The sequence below is a fragment of the Ambystoma mexicanum genome, chromosome 3p, assembly GCF_040938575.1.
Source record: "Ambystoma mexicanum isolate Mex_15411 chromosome 3p, UKY_AmexF1_1, whole genome shotgun sequence".
NCBI classification, from domain to species: domain Eukaryota; kingdom Metazoa; phylum Chordata; class Amphibia; order Caudata; family Ambystomatidae; genus Ambystoma; species Ambystoma mexicanum.
Window position 1 is genome coordinate 805,830,291 of NC_090925.1, and position 26,716 is coordinate 805,857,006.

Here is a 26,716-nt window from a genome sequence, read left to right on the forward strand (position 1 = left end):
TTTAAAGATGCCTGGCTTTAATAGTTTCATCCTGCAGACAGATGCGTCCAAAGTACCCATGCTTTCCCAGTTGCATGAGGCCAAGAAAGCCTAGTCCTTTACATCAGTAGAAAGCTATTCGCTCGATAACAAGGGTATGCAATTGTGGAACTAGAGGTCTTAGCTATCAAGTGGGTTGTGACCCTCTGCAGGGTCCACAAGGCTTTCTGGAGCCGGGGCCCTAACTACATCCAACTCTCTCTGCTGAAATACCTTCCTCCTAGAGCCCTCCGTTCAGCTCTCTGAGGGTTAGTTGCTTCTCCAAGCAGTGAGTGGGGGGTAGATCGCTCTCCTCTGCAGTTGCCTCCCTCTGGAATGGTCACCCTGCCCCCCTCAACCTTGAGCTGGACCACTTGAAGTTCAGGAAGCGGCTCAATACCTTCCTTTTCTCCTCCTACTCCCATCCTAACTTACCTGTCTGCTGCGCCGACTGGTTGGTTGGTACCTTCAGAGTCTCACTGGATACCCGACTTCTCAATGACCAGTCCTCCTTGCACTGCCTCCTGGCCTACCGTGCACTTAGGAGTTATAAGTGTACCTTGTACAGCCCGCCTGCCTCCTTGTACTTTCTCCGAGCCGCGCTCCCTTGGCTGCACCTCCTCAGAGCCATGCTGCCCTGATTGCACTTTCCCCCTACCTTCTCCCTTGCACTTCCCCTTCTCCATTCCCCCTGCATTTCTCGCTGGCGCACTTGCACGATCCGAATGCCACAAGGCCTAGTTGGATTGTTTGTCTTGTCTTCCCTCCCTTGTCTTGTAGTGCCTAGAAACAATTGTGTACAGGCACATTTTAAATGCCATATCATACCATATACTACCTGACAGGCCAAAGGTTCTTCCTCATTACTGACCATTCTCCCCTAACCTGGATGTGTCTAAAAAAGAGGTGTTTCCCAGATTTACTACCATTCTGGTTCACAGTGGAGCACAAAAGGGGAAGGAACAGGAAAACGTAGACTTTGTCAGTCGCTTCCCATTGGGTCAACAAGTGGGGAGCCCACACCCACCGGAAGGGGTATTTGACAAATTCAGGAAATTCATCCCTTCTCCCTAAGATGGAGCAACCCCCTTCGGAACTAGGGAGGTGAGCCCACTATGCTTAACACTCGCTAGGAAGTTCTTTATATCAGCATAGATGTATCAGCATGGATACCAGGCCAGTAAAATTTTCCACTGATGTGCGCTTGGATCTTAGATTGTTCTAAGTGTCCCCCTGTCAAATGAGAATGTGCAATCTCTAGCACAATGGGTTTTGGGGATTACTAACTGAGTTTTACTTAGGCCTTCTCTGGAGGTTTCCTTTCGATAGAGTAATCTTTGCTTTAGAAAGAAAAAGGAATTCCCTTCTCTAATTCTTCCCCTTAAGGAATCACCTGCAAGAAAGCCTCTGCGAGTGCTCGATTATTTCGCTGGGAGAAGGCTAGATCAGGCAGGATTGTGGGTTCCTCTTCACTCTTTGCCTCAGTGGTAGATGGTTCATCAGCTTCCCCAAACCCTAAGGTATCTCTCTCAGTTTCTTTTGGTTCACAATCTGTAAAACGGGGAAATGCAGCCTTTTCAAGAATTCCCTGTGCAATTTTGTCCCCACGATGTACTTCAAATGTTGTTTTGCCATGGTTCTGTAGGAGAACCTTTATGTCAACCTGGAAGTCGGCATCTATGATGCCAGCTACGACATCCAGACCAAGCTTCCAGGCCAGGCCAGATTTTGGCGCCAATCTTATCCCCCCTGCAGGGGGTATTAGGACTACGTCTGTGGGAATCATTGATCTTTTTCCTGGAGGGATAGTAGTATCTCTGCTATTACAGATGTCAAAGTCTATGGATTCTTTCATGGGGCTGCATGGATCTGAGGCTCTATGACTGAGTTTCTGGAATTTTAGGGCCCCCTAATTTGTCTCAATTGAGTCATATCCCACTCCTAACACGACACACAAGGAAGGCATGGTATCAAACAGTAAGACAGACACAAGTGATCACAGTTCAAGGGTGTTTATTGAACTTCAATTGGGTTTGAAAAACGCCTATCTAATCCTAAATCTAAAGATAGGCGCAAGCTACAACCATCAAATAATAACACAGTCCTAGTGGAGTCTGTCAAAATAAAAGAACAAGTTACTTAACCCTGGTAATGTTCCTTAGACTGTATGTCCCTCCCATGTATTCCTAATCTTTGACACTTGTTGTCCAGCTTAAGCTGCTTCAGAAAATATTTTAGGCAGAGGGCGCTGTTGGTCGATGGCGTCAAGTGAATGTCCCTCGAAAGCCTCCGTCGAGGATGATGTTATCCAAGGCATATATAGCACGAGCAGCGCCCGTAGGCCTCAGTTCTGTTTTTCCATCCTCTTGCAGAAGAGAAACCCGGAAAACACAGGAATTACCATACTCAGCCTTGATGGAACGGAAGCTGTAATAGCACAGGAAATTCTACTGAGGGGTAGGATGGGAGGGCGATGAGGAATATGTGGGAGGAACATCCAGTCGAAAGAACATTACCAAGGGTAAGTAACTTGTTCTTTGAAAGGATTTTGTCTTCCCACGTATTCCTCATCTTTGACAGACTCCCGAAGCAGTGTTGATTTAGCGGAGGGAGTAGAATTGAATTTGTACATTTTCGTGGATAGAATGAAGGACTACCTTGCCAAAAGAATCATCCTGGGAAAGGGAATAATTCAATTGATAATGTTCAGTGAATGTGTGTATGGAAGACCACGTTGCTGCTTCACAAATTGTCTTAATTGGAACGCCCCCCTGAAGGGCTGTAGATGTAGCCATGCCCCTGGTGGAATGATCTCTTAGACCTTCAGGAGGGTCTTTCCCTGCTAGCCTGTAGCATTCTGATATTGCGAGAATTATCCATTTAGATATGGTCTGTTTGGAAACAGCCTGACCTAACTTATGCCCTGTGTATCCTATAAAGAGTTGATGGTCAACTCGCAATTTAGACATTCTGGAGATGTAAAAGCTTAACGCTCTCCTAGGGTCCAATCTATGCAGTCTTTCATTTTCCTTACCAGGGTGAGGCAGAGGACAGAAGAAAGGAAGAGCAATTGTCCGACTCAAATGAAAGTCTGAAACAATTTTGGGCAGAAAAGAGGGCTTTTTTTTGGGATAAATTATTTTCATTGGTTATAACAACAAAGGACGGGCATACCCATCACTTCAAACACAGAAGCAACTAAACATTGTTCAGTAGGTCAGAGCCAAAACAAGGAGCAGACATTAAATTCAATTAAATGCAAACCCACAAGCAGGGCAGGTGAAGTACATTACATTACAGATCTTGTGTACGTCGACAGTCCATGACAGGAAGATGAAGCAGGGAGCACCGATAAGAGGTAGAGTCCAGGCAGCTGTAGCTGAGTCCAGTCTGCTACCCGTGGTTGCTCCGACTATGCCGTGCCAGCCCATTTACCCCATACCTTGAAAAAATGTGGGGGCAGCCCCTAGCAGTGGATATACGTTTTTCCAGGGACGCACATCAGTCCACCTCATTGGCCCATCTATTCAGGGCTGGACCTTCAGGCGCCCCCCACATGATGGCTAAGAGTCTCTTGGTTAGGCCCATTGCAACAGCTAGGAACGTTGTTCAGCTCGTTTATGGTCCCCATCCTTCAAATCCGCAACAGAGCGGCTTTAGGTACCAGCTGAACGGAGTGTCCAGGACCCTGTAATTTCGTGAATACACTTACGCCAGAATTCCTGTATGACCTTGTACTCCCACAGCATATGGTAAAAGGTGCCTGCAACCCTCTGCATTTTAAACAGTCAGCGTCCTCTGCCAAGCCCCATTTAGCCATCACGGCCCAGGAATGATAGGCCTGGTGAAGTATTTTATACTTGAGCCTAAGTGAATGAGCCTAAGTTTGGCATCTATGCCCATTTCACGTGGGAACATTAGTGCCTCCACCCACTCCTCCGATTCCAAGGGACCCACCATCTTTCCCGCAGGCGGGCTAAGCCCTGGGCCTGAATGCAGTGATCACTTGGTACAGTGTTGACATGGGCTTTACAGGGAATTGGGCACGCAGGGCATGTGTCAATTGTATGTATCTGTATATGTCACCGGGAGGGAGACCAAACTCCTCTCGTATTGCCTCAAACGGTTTCAGGTGTCCATCCTGTAGGACCTCCGTAAGGTCTGTATCCCCCGCTCCTCCCAGCTAGGAAAGCGGCCCAATGTCAGGACCTCCAGTATATACACATTATCCCATATAGTTGACCCAATGTTGGTCGCCTCTCCCACCCGATATGTTGGAGCCCCTCTTCCCACTCCTTGCGTATCTGCCGTATCATCTGTGGGAGGTCAGCAACTACAGTGTCCGATCCGTACAATACCCGAAGGGGCGTTCTCTCACCCATGTGTCTGGTCTCGTTTACGATATGTGGGAGCGCCGGGTCCGCGTAGAGCCAGTCATTTGAGACCCCCCTTCCCAATAATATGCTCAGAGGCAGGGTATGCCCAGACCCCCCTCCCAAACTGATTGCTGTAGCGTGGTAAGTGTGATGCAGGTTAGCTTCCTGCCCCATAGGAGTTTCCGGAGGGTGGAGTCTATAGTCAAAAAGGTTGTGCGGGGAACATCTATAGGGGCTTCTGGAGGACGTAAAGGAACCTCGGGAGGGAGAGCATTTTGAAGAGGGCTGCCCTCCCCAGCAAGCCTAGCAGAATGGATTGGCAGTGGGTAACATCTGCTTCGAATCTGCTCACCACTGGGTGGAGGTTAAGCAAGAGGAAATCGTCAGAATTGGGGGCAACTCGAATGCCAAGGTAGACAAAACTCTGGATGGAGACATGGTAGGGACAGTGCTGCGGGATCACGTCGTCCCCACCTTGGAGTGGAACAAAAATAGTTGTGTGCTTTTATTTAAGCCCACCTAACTCCTGGTATTCGGTAAGGATTTACACTCTTCCTCTACCCTTACAGCAGCCTGCTCCTTATCAGTGATCTCTAGAACTTGTTGCTGACGGTGTGTTGTGACCAGAGAAAGGGCCTCCCCCCGGAGCACTGCCTTGTATCTCTCCCAGAGTGTTATGGGGCTGGCTACAGAGCCTTCATTGAGGCAAAAGTATTTGGTTGTCTTCTGCGTGAGGCCCTCACTGACCTCTGGGACTCATAGATAATATGTGTTGAGTCTCCAGGAGGACTGGGGCTTGGTTTGAGTCTGTTTGATGGTGAGCAGAAGGGGGGAGTGGTCCGATACCCCTGGCTAGGTAGGTGGCAGTGTTAGTTGGCTATTCAGTACCATATGTATATGTGTGGTGGTTGTGATTACCTTGGGGGTGAAGTTTGCCTCTGTCGTGGTCTGAGACCCTGGTTACTCCGAATGGCAGTGTTCACCCACTTCGATCTCATTCCATACCCCGTTGTATCCTGACACGACCGCCCATAGGCCAGACCCACCCATATTCCTGAGTGTCAAGAGTGATCGCTTAGAAAACCTTCGAGAAAACACCTTCCCCATCACCCAGCCCATACTCCTGACCCCCCACACCCCCCAACCAGAAGCACCTGTAACCCGAACCAAACGCCAACTGGGCGCATTACACAAACATAAACCATTATGGGGCTGTAACCCCGACTGTAGGGGTGTAGTTCACCTCATGTAGGCGGTGGCTGCCAGTGTCAATCCTCATTGGTTAGTTGGTCCATCGCAGCACGCGGGCTGTGGAATAATTGTGTTCACCCATTCTCCGTGGTTCTCTACCCGGTTGTATAGCTGCCTCCGGTTCAATGTCCGCAGGAACTGAGTGCAATGGGGACCATTCCGACCTTGGCCTCCGTCCGGTTGGCCTCTGTGGAGATCGACGAGACCTAGTTTCGTTGAGGATTTGAGTCTCCAGCCATTCCCATGCTTCCTTAGGGGTACAGAACAGATGAGTGACCCCACTGTGGTGGACATTCAGCAGCCCTGGGAAGAAGAGCACGTATTTGATCGACAGCGAGTGCAGTTTCTTCTTCACAGAGTCAAAGGATTGTCAGGCCTTCTGTACCTCTTTAGTGTAGTCCGGGTAAAAGCCAAGGCGGTAGCCATTGTAAGTGACAGGGCCGGTGGTGCAGTCCCTCTGAAGGATAGCATCCTTGTCTCAGTAATTTAGGAGGCGTGCAATGATTGTCCGTGGTGGGGCCCCGGGGACAGGGCGCCCCGTTGGGAACCTGTGCGCACGTTCTATAGAAAATTACTTGGAGAGTTTTTCAGGGGCTAGCCAGTCCTCGAGGAAAAGTTCAACACTAGGGCCCTCTTCCTTTTCCGGGATCCCAAGAATCCTTGGGTTGTTCCATTGCGCCCTTCCCTCACTTTCTTCAGCGCGGTATTCGAGTGGGTCAACCTTTTTCGAAATTGCGGCCAGTTGCTTCGCCATCTGTCAGACCGTGTCCTCAGTGTTAGGGATTCTTTGTTTTGGCTCTCCCACCCTAGTCGCCAGGTTGTGGGGGTCCTGACGGATAAAGGACACTTCTGCAGATAAACCCCTCATCTTCATTTCCAGAGACGTCCTCGAGTCCCCAATCACCTTCATAACATCCGTGAGAGAGATAGCAGGGTCATGGGATGCATTGCTCGGTTCTTCGCCGCCCATAGCTTGTGTCGTGGATCTGGGGGAAGCAGCGACCGTGAAGACGTCCATTTTACTTTGGAGGGCCTGCCGTTTTGCTTTGTCCTTGACCATCATGATTATCTGCGTGATCCGGCCGTGGGGGCTCCTTATACTGGTACCAATATCCTGCCCCAGTTGGATTCAGTTTGTTAATGGCCGTGCTATGCAGGGTCTGGGCTGCCACTGGCAGCAGGAGCGCGGCGTGGTTTGGGATGAGTGTGAGGAGGTTAGTGATCCCACGGTGTCACTCGAGAGTGAAGGAGGACGTGTCAGGGCGCAGGTTTTCAGGGTGCCCTGACGTGACACTGGGGGGGAACTGGGGTCCCCCGTTGCTGGAGTTGAGCAAGACCCAGCCCCAGTTCTGTCATGCTGTCTTCGTTGCAGGGTGTGGACTCCCTGTAGTTATGTTGCTGGCTGTTGCCAAGTGATAATTCTAGCCCCTTGTGCACCTTATGTCTTAAAAGTCCAGGTTCACCCCGGGATGTTGTGGCGTTAACAATGTTGGTTTTCCTTAGGGTTAGCTTGTATGTCAAGAAGGCCAGATTGTTCTCCTATGCCCGGACATGCCAGACCACCCCTGGTGCCACTGTAACACAGTGCGCCGAGTTCGGCCCCGCACCTTGCTGTTCTGGGTCTCCTGGAGGGTGGGGGGGCAGCTGTGTCCTCGTGGGATAGGGTCAACAGCCTTGTGTAGGTGGGGTGAGGTCTCGCACACGGCCTGTGTTCCTTGGCTACAGTTACCGTGTCTCAACACATATTACGGTGGGAGGCCTGCAGAGGGAACCAGGAGCGAGGTGCATAGTGCGGTGGGCCAGTCTGTAACGTACATTTGCAGGGGTCAGACTTCTCCTGGACCGGTTCTGCTCCCTTTCGTTAGAGCAGTGTCCCCACCCAGGCCAGTGTTTACTTGGAGCGTACAATCCTAGACCCAGAGTAGGACCTGCGTATTTCAGGACCTACATCCTCCACCAGGGGTGGCCATCATCCGATCCAGGGGCCGGTCACTCATCCAGTCTAGTCCCTAGTAAGTGTGGTGGGCCTCGTACCTTGTGGCGTATCCGTGTAGCACGGGACCAACCTTGCCTGCTCCCAGGGTTCTTACTGATCTGGACCACTTTGACAGCTTCAATCTTCCCCTTGTTGCCTCTATTGTCCGGGGTTCAAGGGCGTGCCTGTTAAGATGGATTTCTGAACTCTGGCCTGGTTGGCAGAGGTTCAGAAGGCCAGCCTAGTTTCTCGGAACAGGGTAACCTCTGGACAAGCCAGACCAATCAAGGTAGCTATGGCAGGCGGTCAAGACTAAGTCTCAGGAGGGGTGTGGGTGACTGAAAGACCTCAAAAAGCACACAGAGCAAGGACACTTACAAATTACTCCCAAACATGTGTTATCAAAAATATAAACACATTTATTACAAGGCCTTTGTTACTCTGACCATAGTAAAAGAATCACAGCAATACTAAGTAAACCAACACAACAATATCAATACAATGTATATACAAGACCATTGGGGTCTAAAGGATTAAATGCACGAAATATGTCGACAACCTAGATGGGAAGGAAACAGGCAGTGCAGATAGTCTTTGGCCCCTTCGACATCGACAGTACACCTAACTAAGAGGCAGTCCAAGCCCTAAGAAGAGAGGAGCCTTGTGCTCAACCGTACATGCAAGCGCATGCGGTTGTTCCAGTGGGCAAAACGGGGTCTCTTCAGGGGTCTCTAGCAGCTCAGGAAGGTGGATGAGGCGATGAAGAATAAGTTCTCACTATTCAGGGAGGACCTCCACTTGAAGGCAGAGGAAGTTCTATAATACAGGATGGAGGCGCTAGTTTGCACTAGCAGTGGAAAGGAGAGGGACCCTCAGGGGCCACTCATGTGTAAAAAGGGGCCCTGGCGCTAGGGGTCACCAGTTAGTGTTGTAAGTACTCACCGGTCCCAGGAGCACTCGGACCCAAACTTCGTCAGTTCAGTCTACTTCGCTTGCAGGTTTGAACGTGACAAAAAGGACTTCTCTACGGCTTTCAGTTCCTGAGATACAGTGATGATTCCTAAACAGGACAGTGGCGATTTCTCCGCTCCGGGTGGATGAATCAACCTGGTTTCACTGCAGCAGGCTTCAGGGGCAAGAGGGTCACAAATGCAGCGTACACTCCCGTCCTGGCGCACTCGTCTCACTTCAGACCTGGGAATGCCAAGTGTACGAGATTCATTGCGAGGGTGCTGTGGACACCGAGCTAGCAGTATACCAAGTTTCGAGGGCCTCCTCGAAACGGCAGCGGTGACAGTGCAAAGCAACTGGGTAGGCTGGTCAGCCCACTTGTTGGCCCAGGGACACTTCAGAGAAAGTTTACTTGAGGGTTTTGATGAAGGTGCCAAGAATAGTTGGTCCCACTATTCTAATGGGTCGAAGCGTCTTTGCAGACCTTCTAGGACGACCAGAAGCAGAGGGGTCCAACGGAACGACAGCGGGCTCAGGGTGCCAAACCTTCCAAACCTTCCAGCGGTTCATCAGCGGTTCCTTGACTCAGCTTCTTAGTTTCAGGATACTTGGATCCTATCCTTCGTTCAGTGAGAACTCCAGAGATCGACATGGTATGGGTGTTTTCAGCCTCCTCTTATCCAAAGTTCCCTTTGCGCCAAAACGGAGAGGACCCAATGGGAGATCTGCTCACAAACACACACTCCATACATGGACCAATCATGACCACGGTGGTCCCAGTCATTCACAGCACTCCAGACTCTCTGGCACCCAGGATGTGTATTGTGGACAGACACCCCAGCCCACATCCTGGAGGCACAAACACAAGGTATGCAGAAGCCCGCAAAAGCTTGGCGTTTCGCGGGAAACTGCATGTCCAAATAAGCACTGACCCAGGTTGACTCGACCTGGGGAAGGTGAAGGGTCAAGATCGCCAAAGGACAGGACAAAGAACCTCGTGGCATGGCCATTTTGGAGCCAGGCCACCTATTCGTGCCAAACGTTTAATGCGGTTAACATGGGAGGAAAGGGTTAAAAATAATGCGAAAAGATACCTGCCACCAGCCCGGTTTATGACATAATCTGCACATCTCACAAAAAGTCCTTCAGGAGTATCTAGGGCCTTTGGGAAATGACTATAGACCCAAGTACACTGTACTGGAAGGTACATTGTGTACTTGTTACATATTGCAGAAAAGTTGCAACATTTGAAAAGGACTAAGGGACACAAAGTCTCCCAGTACTGACTGCCTTAAGGGCATGTCAGTTTCCCCATCAAAAGTGACCGAAAACCCAGAGGAGTGCAGCTGAAGGCTATGTTTCTCTGGCAAAGTCAGTCTAAGGTGTCTACACCCGTTTGTGGGTGTACAGATGGAGGGAAAATTACATATAATTATGAAATCTTTCCTAACAGTGCCTTTATCTGGCGGGCAGGCCCCAGTTCAGTGAAGGACCTCAGGTCGTATTGTGTCAACGACGGCACTGGTGCAAGGAATCGTCTAGTTACTACGTTCCTGGATTTATGCCCTTAAAGATGGTGTGTGCGGAGGGGCCGCACGCATTGGGGTGTCATACTGCAGGCATGGGAGGAATCTAATAACCACTGGGCTGTCCCCAGTGTAGCAGCGGTCAAGTTTGAGGGTGCAGCAGCGTCCTTCCGGGGCTGCCAGCGGGAGGAGAGTTGTGATTCCCGGGAGCGTAACAGGATATACGCAACATGGTTGTTGGTGCTCTGGGATAGGGACCTTTCTACCGGAGTGCCGGCGCTCACTGAGGTCCCTCCCGGCTGTAGAAAGGATATGTGTTGGCCTCGACTGCCGCCGTGAGTCCAAGGCGGGGGCCATAGTCTCCACTATCCGCCACAGAAAGTTTGCCCACCTCAGAGGCTCACGCTACAGTGCTGGAAAGATGGTGCCATGCACACCCCCGGCAGGTTGCTCTGCTGTTTGTGTCCTTCCCCCGATCCGATTCGAAAAGGGGAAGGCTTCGGTCCGTGGGGCACTGCTTCCTCTGTCACTGGATGGGGTTTCTGCCACAAAATCCACTGGGGGGTCAGGATATATACTCAGGATGTTGGCGGCCGCTGGGGGGCAACGCTCTTAGGACCTTATCTGACTTCACGCATCAGAAAAGAGGGCTTGCCCCTTAAAACCACATTGTCCTTGTGGAAGATGGTAAAGGGTGGCTTGGATGAAAGTGCCTGTAACTCGCTCACTCTACGGGCTGATGTCAGAGCTGTCAATAGGATTGTCCTAAAGGTTAACAACCTTAGCGGACATGTGTGCAGCGGTTCAAATGGATCACACATCAGTAATTTCAAAACCAGATTAAGGTCCCAAACCGGAACTGGAAAGGAGATGGCGGGAACACATTGGTGAGCCCCTTTAGAAATTGTCTCACGAGTGGAATCTTGAAATATGAACATTCTTCCGACGAGCGCTTAAAGATGAATAGCGCCGCCAAATAGCACTTAATAGTTTCAACCTGGAGCCTCAGAGTGGCTAAGGATAGAGGAAAGGATAACACCTCAGGTGTTTTTACACAGAGAAGGGTGTACATTCTTGTCTCTGCACCAGTTGCAAAATGTGTTCCAATGTCAACCGTACAAATACTTTGTTGCTGGTCTTCTGGCCGAAAGCAACACCTACATTACGTCATCAGGGAGATCCCAATCCTTGTATCTCAGCCTTTCAGAAACCAAGCATGAAGGTTGAGAATTTTGACCTCTGGATGGAGAGCCCGACCCTCCTCTCGCGAGAGAAGGTCCTCTCTTTGTGGAAGACACATCGGAGGACAGATGGACATATCCAGAAGGTCTGGGTACCACGTCCTCCTGGCCTAATCTGGAGAAATTAGGATCATGTGTTCCCCGAACCTTCTCAACCTCCTAATTACATGAGAAATTATGGGGACCGGAGGAAATGCATACAGAAGTGGAAACACCCAGTCCACCACGAAAGCGTCTCCTAGAGCTCCTCTTGGAGGAAATTCCCTGGAGCAGTACAGTTTGCACTTCCAGTTGACAGTGATCGCTAACAGATCCACTTGAGGGGTTCCCCAAAGGGTGAGGATCTCTTGAAGGAATTCCTGAGCTAGTTCCCACTCATGAGAGACGGTGCTCTGCCTGCTCAGAGCATCCTCCTGCCGCGTTCTCCTCTTCTCCTTTCCAACTAGGTGAACTGCCGATACGGAGATTCCTTCTTGAATTGCCCAGTACCAGAGTTGCATTGCCTCCCTGCACAGTGGCAGTGACCCTACGCCTCCTTTCTTGTTGAGGTAGTGCATGACCACTGTGTTGTCCATCATTATCAGGACATTCTTTCCTTGGACAGAGGGCAGGAAGGCCTTCAGTGCTAGTCTGATTGCCCTCAGCTCCAAAAGATTGATGTGTAGTTTGGACTCTGATGGAGACCAACGACGGCTGACTGTCAGATCGTTGGCATGGGCTCCCCACCCCATGAGTGAGGCATCCGTCACTACTGTTATCTCCGGCCATGGTTGCCAAAAGGGTTCTCCTTTTAGTCTATTGTCCTCGCAGGCCCACCACAGAAGGTCCTGTGAGATCATGGATGGTATCTGAAGTCGGTCTGACATTCTTCCTGAGAACTGGGACCACTGTGTCCTTAGAGCCCATTGAAGGGATTTCATTCTCAAATGGGCCTTCGGCACCAGAAAGATGCAGGATACCATGAGGCTGGGCAACCTCAAAAAGCTGAAGGCCGGCAGATTCTGGGCACACTGAAACTCGGTAACCATCTGAAGAATGTCTTGAGCCCTCACCTCGGGTGGCGAGGTCTTTCCCAAGGATGTGTCTAGTACAGCTTCAATGTACTGGAGCCTTTGGGAAGGTGTCATATGGGACTTCTTGTAAGTGAGGGAGAAGCTCGATCTGTGAAGAGAGTGGCAGATGATTTTGAGATGATCCAGAGCTTGTTCGGGAGAACGTGCCCTGATCAGCCAATCGTACAGTTAGGGGTAGACGTGAACCCCCCTCTCCTGAGATTCACTGCCACCACCGCCATCAGTTTGGTGAAAACCCTTGGGGCAGAGGTCAGCCCGAAGGGCAGAACTCGAAACTGAAAATGAGAATCTCCAACCGCAAACCACAGGTATTTTCTGGGCTTGAGAGGGATTGGCACATGAAAATAAGCATCCTGAAGGTCCAATGACATCAACCAATCCTGGAACTGGAGCGCCTGGAGGATCTGAGAAAGTGTGACCATCTTGAACTTGTCCTTCCTGAGGAACTTGTTCAAGTATCTCAAGTCCAAGATGGGTCTCAGTCCTCCATCATTTTTGGGACTCAAAAAATATGAGGAGTACCATCCCCTGTTCCTCTCTACAAAATTTCCTACACAAGGAGCGGATCTGGAATCCTCAAAGAATGGTTCCCCGGTGGATTGTTCTGAGGTCTTCTTATAAAAGGAAGGCAATAACCGTGGGCTATGGTTTCCAAAGCCCAAGCATTCAAAGTAATGTCTCGCCATTCTTGCAGATGCTGAGCAGTCTGCTCCCCACTGGTGAACTGTGGCTCAAGACCTCAGAGTGTTTTTGTGGCGGCTGTTGCAGAAGCCAATGGTAAAGAGGCTACTGCTTGAGCTGGCTTTGCACCTCTACCTCGTCCACCACAAGGAAATCTTCCCTGGCCCATTTGACTGGCCATTCCTCTCGCCCTTCCAACTGAGGAGTAGTAGCGAAAAGATCTACCCCTCCAAGATTGCCCACTAGGACGAAAAGGCTGAAGTTGCCTAATAGTGGCGCCTAAAGATTTGGCTGCCGCCTTTGAGGCCTGTAACTTCTCAAGGCTCTCGTCAGCCTTGTTGCAAAAAGATGAGACCGTAAAAATCCATGTTGAGAAGCCTAGATTGCGCATCCGGTCTAAAACCCGACTTCCTAAACCACGCAAATCTACGCATGACAGTGCTGGTAGCCATGATCTGCTGATGCTATCTGCAGAATCCAATCATGATTGAAGGGACTCGCACATGGCTTATTTGTCGTCCTTAACAATAGCTAAGCAGCCGTCCCTTTCATCCCCTTCGGGAATGTGCTCTGCCACCATGGAGATACAGTCCCATAGAGTATACAAACATTTTGCAAGGGCACAGGTGGAGTTGGCAAATTTCAGTGCCATGCTCCCTGTAGAAAATACCTTCCTCGCCCATCCATCTACGTGCTTGTCGTCCCTATCAGGAGGGATGGTAGGGTGTGCTGCCTGTTTTGAAGTAGCCGTAGCTGCCTGCACCACCAGACTCTCCGGAGTGGGGTGTTTCGACAGGTAGTCGGGGTCACTACTGGTATTTTTTTGTAAGGTTCTTGTCGACTGCCGGATTAGACTCTGGAGGCTCCAAGTTCGTAGCCACCCTTTTTTGTGGTGCCACATGGAAGGGCAAAATGGGATCAGTCTGAGGACACTTGTCCAGAATGTCAATGAGGTCGTCTTGGCCATAGGGTAATGAGGGCCTACTCCAACCCAAATACTCGACCACCTTTGACATAAATTGACAATAGGAAGAGTCAGCATGTTCCCCTGGTACAGGCTTTCCGAACTCAAGTTCTGGGGAGGTATCAACCCCACTTGGTGTTTGCAAGTTTTCATACAAATCCTGCATTCTGCTTTCCTCAGAGATAAAGCTCTCTGGTGCATTGGGTGTACCATATTGTAACCCAAATGGTGCTTCCTCATTATCAGAATGCTCCTCCTCTTCAAAGATAGAAGCAAGGGACTTGAAAAAATCCTTTTTCAGGAGTGGAGCATAGTTTTTGTCTGGTTTTGTAACCATAGGCTTCGACGTCGTCGAAGTTGTTGACATTTTCTTTGTCAGTGTCAATTTTGGAGGGGCGATAGGTGCCGACGGCGTAGCTGGCAAATGTGGTGCAGCCGACGTCGAAGACTTTAGCGCCGATGTCGCCATCGAGGACTTTAGAAGAGTCAAGGGCCTAGCGGGCATTAAAGGCACCGCTGTTGTCGAAGGTGTCGATGGCGTCAACGGCCTCAACTTTTCACCATGTTTCTTGGGATCCTGTGATCTTTCAGATTGGGGCCTCGAGGGCTCCCAATGCGAATCATGTCTTTTACCCGGCTCAAGGGCGCGCAGGTTTTCAACCGAGACCTCTCCTTTCTGGCTTCATCCGAAGGCTCAGTCGGAGCATTCTTTGTTTGTCAAATATTTTCAACATTTGCACCATGAAGGCTTCCCATTTAGCCAGTGTTGATTTTTTTGAAGGACGTGTGACCCTTTCAGGGGAATCGTCAGATGAAGAAGTCAATGAGTCAATGAAGGTGACCGTCGGTGCCTCCTCTTCGACTTTTTCAAAGACGAAGAAGTGTGGTGGGAACCACTCCTCGACCTAGAACGCTTGGCCTTCTTCCTCCGAGGAGAAAGTTCCAATCGTCGGTCGAAGGCCTAGCGGTTCGGGTAGGTGACTTTTTGGGGATTTTTCCTACCTTAAGTTTCCCCTTCTGTTCCCTAAAGGGTTTTCCTGTCATGGATTGACACTTTGAACAATCAGTGGTATTGTGGCTCTCCCAGAGGCCCCATAGGCAGATGTGATGCGGGTCAGTAAGAGACAATTTTGACCCACATTCTCTGCTTTTCTTAAAACCGGACTTTGCGTTGACAGTGTCAAAGAAGAAGACATATTATCAATGCTTTTGTAATGTACGTCACAAAATGAAGCAGCACGGATTTCACACGAACAAATGCTAACGTGAAAAAATGGAACTGAGGCCAACGGGCGCTGCACATGCTATATATGCCTTCGATTACATCATTCTCGATGGAAGCCTTCAAGGGACATCGACTCGACGCCATCGACACACACAGCGCCCTCTGCCGAAACTATTTTCCCAAGCAGCTGAAGCTGGACAGCAAGTGTCAAAGATGAAGAATACGTGGGAGGACACAATCCATTCGAAGGGCCTATACTAATAAACCTATTGCCAATCCTTACTTCCAAATACAGAATAGTTTGGGATATCAATGTAGGCAAATTATATGTGTTCAGGAAAACATGTCAGGATAGTTGAGCAGTTGGTTTCCCCCTTCCCCACGTTTTCAGCACGGAGCAAGACAGCACGTGTGGGCTTCACACACACTCTGGGGCTTCTTGGCCACGAGGTAAGTAACAGTTCAACAGATAGGCATCAGTGCCTTCCGCCAGGGTCTCTCTCACAATGACAGTCTCTTATAGAAGAGGGCCTGATGTAGCAAACAAAACCCAAAGGTTCCTTTCCTCTGTCAGGATTCTGACCTTCATAAGTGCAAGATGGTCTCCCTCCTTCGGGCTCGGACCACAGGTCTCCCTCATCCGGGCTCATATCCCTTTTCTACAATGTTCACAATTCACAATTTGGTGTCCCTCTGCAGGCTGGTACCGCGGATCCCCCTCCTTCGAGCTCAGATCCCTTTTCTAGAATGTTCACAATTCACAATTTGGTCGCCCTCTGCCTGGGTCGGACCATGGATCCCCCTCCTCTGGGCTCAGATCCCTTTTCCACAATTTGGTCTCCCTCTCCCGGGCTTGCACCACAGATCCCCCTCGGCCTGGCTCGCATCCTCTCTCGATATTTGAATTGAAGACTTTATAATGTGTGATGGGTTTTGCTTAAATCGTTGCAGGACCACTTTGATTCCATTTACACAATTATACTTCACATCAATCTTCTACTTTTGCTTCTCTCGTCAGGATACCGTACAGAGATCTTCGATTGAGCATATTCACATTGCCAGACCAATCTGTCAATGATATTGTTTCCTTCCTTCTTAAGTTCAAACATTCACCAGCAATTCTGCATTACTCGCGTCTTTCATCACACGCATTTAATAATGTTTGTTCGTTTTACAATGTGGCTGCTTGCAACCTTGATTTCAACACAGACCGGTCTGGCCTTGGTTTCCCCAACTCACTGGCTGTGTTGTTCTCTGTCATTTCTTTGTTCTTGGAGTCAAGGGCGATACCAAAGCGTCTGCAGCTTGTCCCTGACTTAGTTACACAGGAGAGCCCTCAATATTTCTGACACTCAATGCAGGACTCTTCATCCTGCTTTCCTGGTCCTACACTTTCTGCCTTAAAGGTTTCTTGAAAGTAATGGCTTCCTGTCGAAAAGGTCAAGGGGTGGCCCTTCTCATGAACCTCTTGCGCCTTGCCATCTTTCTCCTCTCATTCCGCTGCCAGCTCGAAACTGCTGTACTTTCGTGTGTTTTGCCTCACTCGAGTGTGCTCTTGTGCTCCACCATTAATCTGTGTGGGGAAGTGTAATGGAAGTCCGGTGTGACTGATTGTCGATAACTGCCTGACCATAGTATTGGGACATGTCAGGTACACAGCTCAGGGTGAGTCTGTTTTCTGCTAGAGCGGGCTGTCCTTGTAAAAGTGTTTGTGCACGAAAAAGGAGGGAGTAGGATGGGGGAAAAGAGTTACAAGGAGAGGGATACCGCATCTCACCATCCGGCGTCCCACTCTCACTCCCCGAAGAACCATCAACCAGGTGATCCTCCCGCACTGGTCCCCCTGCCCCTCAGTGTCTGGATCTAAAGGCTATAGCGGTGCCCTGGCCACCTGAGAGAGAGATCCGCAGGGACTACCGGGTGAGTCACATTCTGGTTTCTCACACATGGGATCCTTTCTAAGCAAATTCCTCTGGTCAGAAACATTTGCATGTACTATGTGGTCACTTTTGCGCCTAACTCCTCCCCTCCTATCTGTTTACAGGTATTATGAGTTACATTAGAAGCCTGAGTTGTCTCCTCCAACCTGATTACAGGTACCATGAGGTCACTTTGTGACCAGATCAAACCCCTCCCAACCAATCACTGGTACCATGGCGACACTCTTTAGCCCGAGGATGCTCCTCCCACCAGATTCAGGTAATATGAGGAAACTTACCTGGCAAGCGTCCTTCCCACCTTCTTTAAAGCCAGCACATATCATATCATTGAGGATAATCATTTTGCTGGGCTTTGTCACGGAGTCCACGTGGTACAGCCCATCACATGTCTGCTGGTCAATAATGGGCAGCTTTACTTTCTGCAGAGTTTTGGGACTTGGAAGACTCACTGGGGAAAGAAAACAAAAACATTAATCTCTACTTGAGCACACAGGCGCTGCTAGACAGCTGTTTCTGCACACTATTAAGTTGACAGTAACAACTCAGAAGTAATTAACTCCCTAACCAGGCTCATTTGATGATACTTGGAAGATGCGATTTGAGTTAGAAATCTAACCCGCCTCCATTCATGCAAAATATCTATATGCATTTGTACTTTTGAAAGCCACAAAGAGATATGCAAGTTTTCTTTTATAGTCTTTACAGTCTCGAGGACAGTTCGTTTGATATAAACTAGACACTTTACCTTAAGCATAACAAAGTGGAAAATTCCATTTTAAAATTTGTTTCTATCCTACAACTTATTACTACTTCGAAATGGTTCCATGCATTTTATCACTCATTATTTCATTTTTCAATTTTCACTATTTTGAAGTTCTTTGCAGCATCGAAATCCAGGGGACACCCACTGCAACTTCCCATCACTTCCCACTCCTTCCCTCAAATAAACCATGATCCCCTTTACCAAACATGTTATTTGTATCTATTTGCAAAAAAATGTGTAGATTAATTTTTCGCAATGATTTTTCTGCAATGAAAAATAGGTGCAATATTCTGCACTAAAAGACTGGAATACTTTTCTAAGTTTATGCAGTTCTTTTTGGTTTTGGGAAGTCCGCTTTGGAAGAGGTTTAATCTTTACAGAGAAGTGCATGAATGTTCCCCACAAGTATGCAAGAACCGAACTGTAATTTTCACTATAAAAAGTATTTTTAAGATGGACCACCATTCCAAAATGAAGGTGTGGAGGAACAGCAAAGTGTTTTGTAATCGGCCATGTAGCCACTCGAGTGCACTCTAGATCCACTGCTTTCCAGTTGGTCTGCCCAAATAACTGAAAAGTGTTCTTGTTGAGCAGGTGTAATATGGTGTGTGGGCAAGGTGGTGGTAGGTTAGAAGCTCCTGAGTGCTGCTCCACTGAATATTAATTTGTCACAGTAAATATGCTGGTCAGGACCATCAAGCACCCAGGCAATCATGGTTTTGGAAAAGTTAATCCCTGGATCTTAAATGCAGCTAAGAACTCAACTTGCTGAAGGACATATTCAGCTAAGCTACAGTGTGGTCTAAAAGGCTGCTGATGAAAGTGATTGTGGTGGTCAAAGCATGCCAATAAGGAGATTGTCACAGTTGGTGTAGATGAGTATGCTCAAGCTTGCAGGAATTACAGAGAGTTGGCAAGAGGCTACCAGTCACATTAATGAGTTGTGAGGAATCAGAGATGATTCATCCAGAAATCCTGGCCTGACATCCCTTTCATGTGGCCAGAGAAAGGCAGATTCTTTCTGATCCTGACCCTGGGGGTGGTGTTCTGAAAGAGAATCACTTGTATAACTTTCCCAAGGACCCCAACCTTTTAATGGCCTATCGTAAAATAGAAACTGTTAGAAAAGCTAATTTTGACATTGTGGACTTCATGTGCCAGAATTCCCAAAGTACTGGGACGAAGAAGAGGAATACAGAGGCACAAGACTGCAAGTTGCAGCCTATTAGGGATAATGACCTACACCTGAGGGAGACTGGGAGGCATAAAAGGGCCCCTCAGGTGCAGGCCATTGAGAAGAGCAATAGCAGAAGGTAGAGTAGTTCTGACACCTCCACAGGGCAGCAGCAGCAGAAGTTAGATGAGAGCTGAGACACCAGGACCACTATGGTGTGTAAAACGGATGGCAGTCCTGGCAGGGTCTCTTATGCTCGAGACCTTGACTGCAGAGGTTGCGCAGCGGGAAGCGTTGGGTGTGACGGCTCTCCCCCTGTCACGATTCGCTCCCTTCGCTCCCGTTCCCACCACTTGGGGGCATGATTTGGGGTTTATTCCCTACTGGACTTTCCTTCTGAACCTTATGCTACAGTGCTGTGATGAATGGGGAGCGCTAAATACTTATTTTCCAAGCTACTTCCCTTCCGGATCCATTCCAGGTTTTTGGCAGCCAGTATGCTGCTTTAATCAAATGACTATGCTTCCCAGAATGCCTGGCCCACAGCTTCATCTCCACCCTTGCAGGACAAGGCTGGGTGGAGGATAGGGAACACCTGTGGGTGCAGGTGCAGCAAGCACCACACCTGCGGTGTGTGCTCGTTAAGCAGGTTTAAAAGCCTCAGTTTGCTTCATTCCAGTGCTGGTCATTGATGCAATGTCGCTGTTTGTGACTGGTCCCTTGTTCCTGATTCTTAGCTTTGTTGCCTAGATCCTAGTTTCTATTTCTTGTTCCATTCCCCTGGATTTCGAATTGATGTGCTTAATTGATTTCTGCTTTCTAGATTTCCCTTTCTGTCTTCCTCTGTTTGCAGGCAGCTTTTCTCAGTGCTTTCCCCTTTGGTGCAGCCCAGTTTGCCTGTGTTCTTTATTTCTTTGACTTTGTCCTTTGCTGCTGTAAACCTTGATGCTTTAGTCTTTCCTCTTAATAGATTAGCTTCCTGCCTTTTTCCTTGGATGGGTGGGGGAAGTTTGCCTTTGTAATTTCGTTTTCCCTGCTCCTGCTCCTTTACTTTCTCTTGGAATCCATTCCATGTTTCCCTTGCACTTCTGCATTTATTTCCCATTGATTATTAGGTGTGGTGTGCTGTTGTAGCTAGCTCCTGTGTGAATTCCTATGTTTTCCTCACTATTCTATAATCAATATTCCTACTTGCCCCTTGTCTTTAGCCTTATGTATTTAGTTATCCTCCCTTTGCTGTTATAGCCTTTCTGGGTCCATGTTTGATCACCAGGGTTTGTGGGCTTACAGACATTCAAGTGGTATTTCTCGTCCTCATGAGTACTGTTTTTAAGTTCTCTTATTCAATACCATCAAGAGTCTTGGCTCACAGATCCTGTCCTTGCTTGCCCTCTACGTGGGTTTAGCGGTGTCAGTATCTGTAATAGCATAGTGGGTAAGGAGCTTGCCGACTTTCCTTGCAGTCATAAGGAGTGTCTAAGTGCTTACCCCACATCCCTTTTCATATATTTGTATTGTTATCACACTCTGTTTGCACTCCTGGGTTTTAGTATACATGAGTCATGGTTTGTATGTGCATGTTGTTTGACTCAAAGCTATTCATTGTGTGATTTTGTGCACATTTCCCTTGCCATATTCACTGCCTTTATCCTTACCTGACACCCCCTAAGTAACGCAGCTGTACAGGTCGCGCAGCGGAAAGAGCACCGCTTAACAGTTTTCCCCGTTGTCAGACAAGCGCTTGTGGCAGGCGGGCGCTGGAGAGCTGTGGGAGCCAGGAGAGCTCTGCTGTTGACAGATGCGGGCCCCGGGAAGCCACGAAGAAGTTGTCAAGCTGTGCAGGAAAACAGAAGCAGAGGACCTGGAGGCAACGAGGCAAATGGACACGGACGCCAGAAAGGTGAGTTCACTGCTAGATTGTGACCCAGAGCGCTCAGTAACCGCCCGCTGGCCATATCCAGGGTCCTTAACCTCAGAAATAATATAAATGAAAAAAAGTTGAATAAGAGCAACGTTTTTGAATACCCAAGCAGGGTAATTCTTCTGTTGCAAACCAAGCTGATTTAAAAAGGAGCAGATAGCAGAACAAGAATCTAATTATAAGACCAGAAGGCAATTGATAATGCCAGTGTTTGAAAAGACTATTGCAAATATGTAAAGGAAGTCATAAAATGAAATTGCTTAAAACCACATTGCCAAAGACAAAGAAGTGTGCTTAGTGCAGAAGGGGTGAAACAAGAGTGGTAGGAGGGCTGCCCTTCTGATAGAAGGTATTCAGAAGGAGTGGAGCATAACTTGTGTTGAGTATGGCAATAACAAATGTGTAACAAACAGCACCAGTGTGGTTCTTGTTTCCCCTGACTAAATTCTGAAACTTGATGTTGTGGAGAAAAAGACATTGCTAACCTGTTTAAAGTTAACCCTTACCACAGAAGTATGTGCAGTTAGTATTTATTCTGGCCTGACAGGAGAGTACACCATGTCAGAGAACTTTGTAGCATTTTGCTCTGTTCTTGCAGGAAAATACACCAGAGCAGAGAACTTTGTTTTAGTAGGCCTGGCATGTTAGTGGTCCAGGTGGAAGCCATTCAAAGTACTGCCGTGTGGTTACAAATCTTGAAGAAGTTGAAGAACTACTAAGGTGTTTTTGTGAATGAATGCAGAATCAAACTGACAAATATCACTAAAGCAAGTGTTGTGTGAACTACCAAAGAATGATTTAATATTGTCAAACAAGTGGTTTTGTTAACTGGTGCAGAAATATCCTGACAAAAACCTTTTTCTTGAAATTAATGAAATATGAAAATATTCTTTGCTGATGAAAATAAGATGTTTCAAGATCTTTGTTGCAAGTTAAAAGAGGAAAACTTTGTTGAACACTTGTGAACTGCTTGTTGAACTCAAGTTGGAACTTTGTTACCCAGTTGGAACAATAAGAGAACTGAAGTGGAACTTTTTTTATGAGACAGAATTTCCTTTTCCTTTTGGATCTGTGGAACAAAATCCTGCTTGAATCTGGGGAAGGGAATTCACCCAGATCATAAGGAGAAACAGTTATCATGACGTGAACTTAACTGTTACATTTGTTGCTTTTCAATTGCCATATTATATTACCTTGTTAAATTGGTTTATATATAAATGTGAGGGACAGAAACCTTTTTTAAGAGTGTTTTCTATAGTTTTTTTTAGGCAGGGAAATCCTTGTCACGGCACAGATAGTGAGGTGTTTATCCAATCTTTTGAATTAATAAAATGGCATCTTTTGAAAAACATTCACAAAGTTGTCTGCCTCACATTTCTGACCCCTCACAAAGTGCATGTGGTGGGGCTGTGCTAATGGACCTGTGCAGGAGCTGCGGTGGTGAACAAGTCAGAGAGGCTGTGGCAGAAATGTGAGTAGAAAAAGTAAGGACAGTTGCGGCATTATCTGGGAGACAGACCAAAATGGTGGACAGAGGCTGAGGGAATTACATCAGCAAAGGTGTTCTACTGAAAGTCAAGCCCTTAGATGGTGCAAGGCCCGGAAACCATAGTGCGGCTGACAGCACTGGGGATTGAGGAGTAGATTTTGTCAAGGAAAAGAGAAACAGCAATATCAAAATGGCTCTGAAACACTAGACTGTAGGCTCATAGAACACTACTTCCAGTGTTAGAGTGTCTTGATATGTAAGCATTGCATAATTTTTAACATTGACTAAGAAAGAAAACAGGCTCTTGTGGAACTCTGTACTAGAAAGTGACCAGTGCTGCACAATAAAGCTGTGACAGCAAGTAAGCAGAAGGGGCCAGGATCTAGGAGGTCCAAAGAAATAGGTAAAGTGCATACATTGTGGGTCAGTCGCTTGTGAACTGCAATACCACCTGCACCCTTAGTAATTAACCATAAGTAAGAGCCAGGGTGCTGACTCCTTGGACAGAATGTGGCTGGGTGGTTGGCACAAGAGAGTGGCAAAATGATTGAGGGTCAGTGAGATTTGTTGGAGAGGGCAGGATTGGGTCCGGGGAACCGCTCCTGGAGGAAGTGCTGGGTCCTTTAACTAGTTGTGTTCACACCAGAGGATGGCTGGAAGAAAGCACAACAACTGCCATGTTTTATAGTAGCAAGTGTTCATGAAAGGAGTCTGGGCAATACAAGGAGGGACAGTTTTTGGAAATCAGAAGAGGGAGGAAGACCGTTCCCTGCTTTGGCAAGTTCAGCGGAGGGTACTCTGCAAGATGACCGTGACTAGGGCAAAGCAGTGGTGGGTTGTGCGTGGTGGCCACCAGCTCGTTGCAGCAGTGGAAATAACACAAGCTCAAAGAGTGAAAGCTAAAGAAAAGAAATGACAGCAGTAGAAGGGCATTGAGAAAAAAGGAAACTGAAAGAAGGGGAGCAGAGGATCAAGTAGCTTTAGGACAAGGTTCAAAGGATAGTGGGAAGTTATTGCAATTTAGGCATCTACTTTTCTGAGCTCCGTCAATATTTATTGTTATTAAGTCCAGAGCAGAGAATTGTGCTGACAAAAATGATTACTAACATGGAAACTGCAGGTTATCTTTAGTTGGTTTGCATTACTTTGCTATGAGTAGTGTTGGTCTCCTACTGGGAGAGATAAACTATGGTATTGGGAGAAGTAGACATTGAGCTGGTTACAGTAGGTGGTGAATACTTTGCCCATAGCTAAACAACAATAGGCCAGTGACATGCATATTGAGGGTTGATCCCAGTTGTGAGTGGGGCAGCAGAGGAGAGACTTAATGGGCTTTTAAGAAAGAGTCCTGGAAAGCATAAATATTTCAGCATGAATGCTCAAAATACACTGGAAGACCTCCAATGGTATAGTGTTTTGTTAAGGATCAGCGGTTGGCAACGCAGCATCAATCTGGGGGTTAGCAAGGAGCTGAGCTAAAGTTTTGTTGACAAAATGGTTAGTGATTTGGTTAGATTGGAGAGTTTGCAGGATAGCTGGCATGAGTAGCTAGACCATAATTCTAACCAGCCTGGAGGGAGTTTGTTTAGGGTTACCCATGGGGTTCAGATCACTTAGTGGACCCCAAAAAGGCAGAGGGGTTGATGATTGGTTGTCAGTGAGGGGCAATAGCAAGAGCGTGGCTAGAAGGTTATGGAACAAAGTGCAATAATGGGGGATTGTGACCTGATTGAAAGGGCCCTTGCAGGACCCAGCAATCTCCTTCTAAGTTACCACAATGCCCACCATGTAGTAGGAAAGGTGCCAAAGGATATATCATCTGCCCGGGACATACAGAGCTTCCGTGAATAATTACATTTGCCAGGAGGATTATTCAGGAATCACCCGCAGTGTAGACAGAGTGGTGGAATTAGTGAGGATGTGCAAGACAGGATCAGAGTTGCTAAAATAATATACTATACAAATGGGCATCTTGGCTTCTCCCAGTGTACCCGTTATCCCCTGTTAGATGTTCAATGGCCTCTGTGGTCTGCGCATGTGTTAGCACGTTTTTGAAGCAGGATTTTAGGAGGTGATCTTGTCTGGAAGTGTCCTTTCTTGTATATCAAATACTTGTTTGTTGGGAGGAAGGGGTGCTGAGCGAATGTAAAATGTTGCTGACTGACTTTCAGGAAATCACAGAGGTATTAGGGGTCTGATCTGGCTCTGAGAAAATGGAGGGCACCACAGAGGTCCTCACATTAATTGGGAATCAAACGTTGGTGGCGACGGAAACCATGTTGTCAACAGACAAACTGGTCTAACTTTGGGGATTGTTCATCAATGAGGTAGCTTGGGCCCAGAAAGTTGAGTGTGACAGGAGCAGTAGCTCCTGGGGCATCTACATTTCCCATGAAAAGTGGTTTGACAGGACTACTGTGGCTCACAGCTGAACCACAGCGGTGGAGTGGCCATATTCCTTATGCAGTGGAAATGGTGGAATAAGGCAAATATTGAAGGTGTGCTGGTGTGCAGAGGCATGGCTGGATTCTTGGAGGAGGGGCAACAGCTTAGCCTTTTTAACGTTCCGAACCACATAGGTGACATTGCATTCCATTTGAGGGCCGATGAAGCTGCAATACCTCTGGTCGAATGAGCCCTAAGGTTTTGAGGGGGCTCTTTCCCTGCCAGTTTATAACATTCCAGAATGGCTAGAATGATCCATCTGGAAATGGTCTGCTTAGTTATTGGTAACCCCAGCTTGTGACCTGTGTAACCTACAAACAGCTGGTCTGCCTGTCTTATACTGGCTAGTCTACTGATGTAAAAACTTAAAGCCCTTCTAGGGTCTAGCCTGTGTAACCTCTCTTCCTCTTTCCCCGGATGAGGAGGAGGATAGAAAGATGGTAGGGTAATCTTCTGAGTGATATGGAATTCAGAAACCACCTTTGGGAGGAAATTAGGCTTCACTTGCAGGACAACTCTGTCTTTGTGAAATATTGTGTGAGGGGGTTTACAAGAAAGAGCTTGTAATTCGCTCACCCTTCTAGCAGATGTAAGTGCTATTAATAAAACAGTTTTAAGGGGAAGGAATCTTAGCAAACAAGAATGGAGTGGTTCGAAAGGTGTGCCCATCAGGAAAGTTAGTACTAAGTTTAAATCCCATAGGGGAACTTGGAATGGTCTTGGGGGATAAACATTGGTTAACCCCTTTAGAAACTGTATTACTAAGGGTAACTTGAAATAGGATGGTTCTTACGCAGTGCGCTTAAAGATGGATAGCGCTGCGAGATAGCCCTTAATGGTGCCAACTTGAAGGCCTGAATTCGCCAAATATAGAAGGAAGGACAAAACCATTGGTGTACCACATGAAAAAGGGTCGATATTCTGTTCTCTACACTAGCTGCAAAATCTGTTCCAACGGCAGCGGTATAAAGACTTTGTTGCTGGCCTCCTTGCCGAAAGCAACACCTCCATAACATCATCAGGGAGGTCCCAATCCTTGTACCTCAACCTTTCAGAAGCCAAGCGTGAAGATTGAGGTTTTTGATGTCTGGATGGAGAACCTGACCTCCCTTCTGTGAGAGTAGGTTCTCTCTGAGTGGAAGCCGAATTGGAGGGCAGATGGACAAGTCTAGAAGGTCCGGGTACCACGTTCTCCTGGCCCAATCCAGGGCAATTAGGATCATGGTTCTCCGGAATCTTCTCAACCTCCTGATCATTTGAGGAATGACAGGGACCGGTGGGAACGCGTACAGAAGCAGAAACTCCCAGTCTACTATGAACGCGTCTCCCAGAGCACCTCTCAGGGGAAATTCCCTTGAGCAGAACAGATCGCATTTCCTGTTGACGCTGCTGGTGAACAGATCCACCTGAGGGGTTCCCCAAAGGGCGAAGATCTCTTGAAGGACTTCCTGAGCTAGTTCCCACTCGTGGGAGACTGTGCTCTGCCTGCTCAGAGCGTCTGCTGTCAAGTTCTTCTCTCCGGCTAGGTGAACTGCCGATAGAGAGATTCCTTCTTGGATTGTCCAAAACCAGAGCTGCATCGCCTCTCTGCACAGGGGTAGTGATCCTATGCCTCCTCTTTTGTTGAGGTAATGCATGGCCACTGTGTTGTCCGTCATTATCAGGACGTTTTTCCCTTGTACAGCTGGCAGGAACGCCTTCAG

General features: G+C 47.9%; 1 protein-coding gene across 2 annotated transcripts in view; it reads right to left on the reverse strand.

Moving 5' to 3' along the window:
* Positions 1 to 26,716, reverse strand: part of LOC138580911 (serine protease 27-like) — a 761,370-nt gene that overhangs the window by 24,464 nt on the left and 710,190 nt on the right. For both annotated transcript variants that reach the window (XM_069651842.1, XM_069651841.1), the window contains exon 5: positions 17,500 to 17,669. In XM_069651842.1, coding sequence (XP_069507943.1) covers positions 17,500 to 17,669 — 170 coding nt within the window. The remainder of the gene's footprint in view (positions 1 to 17,499; positions 17,670 to 26,716) is intronic.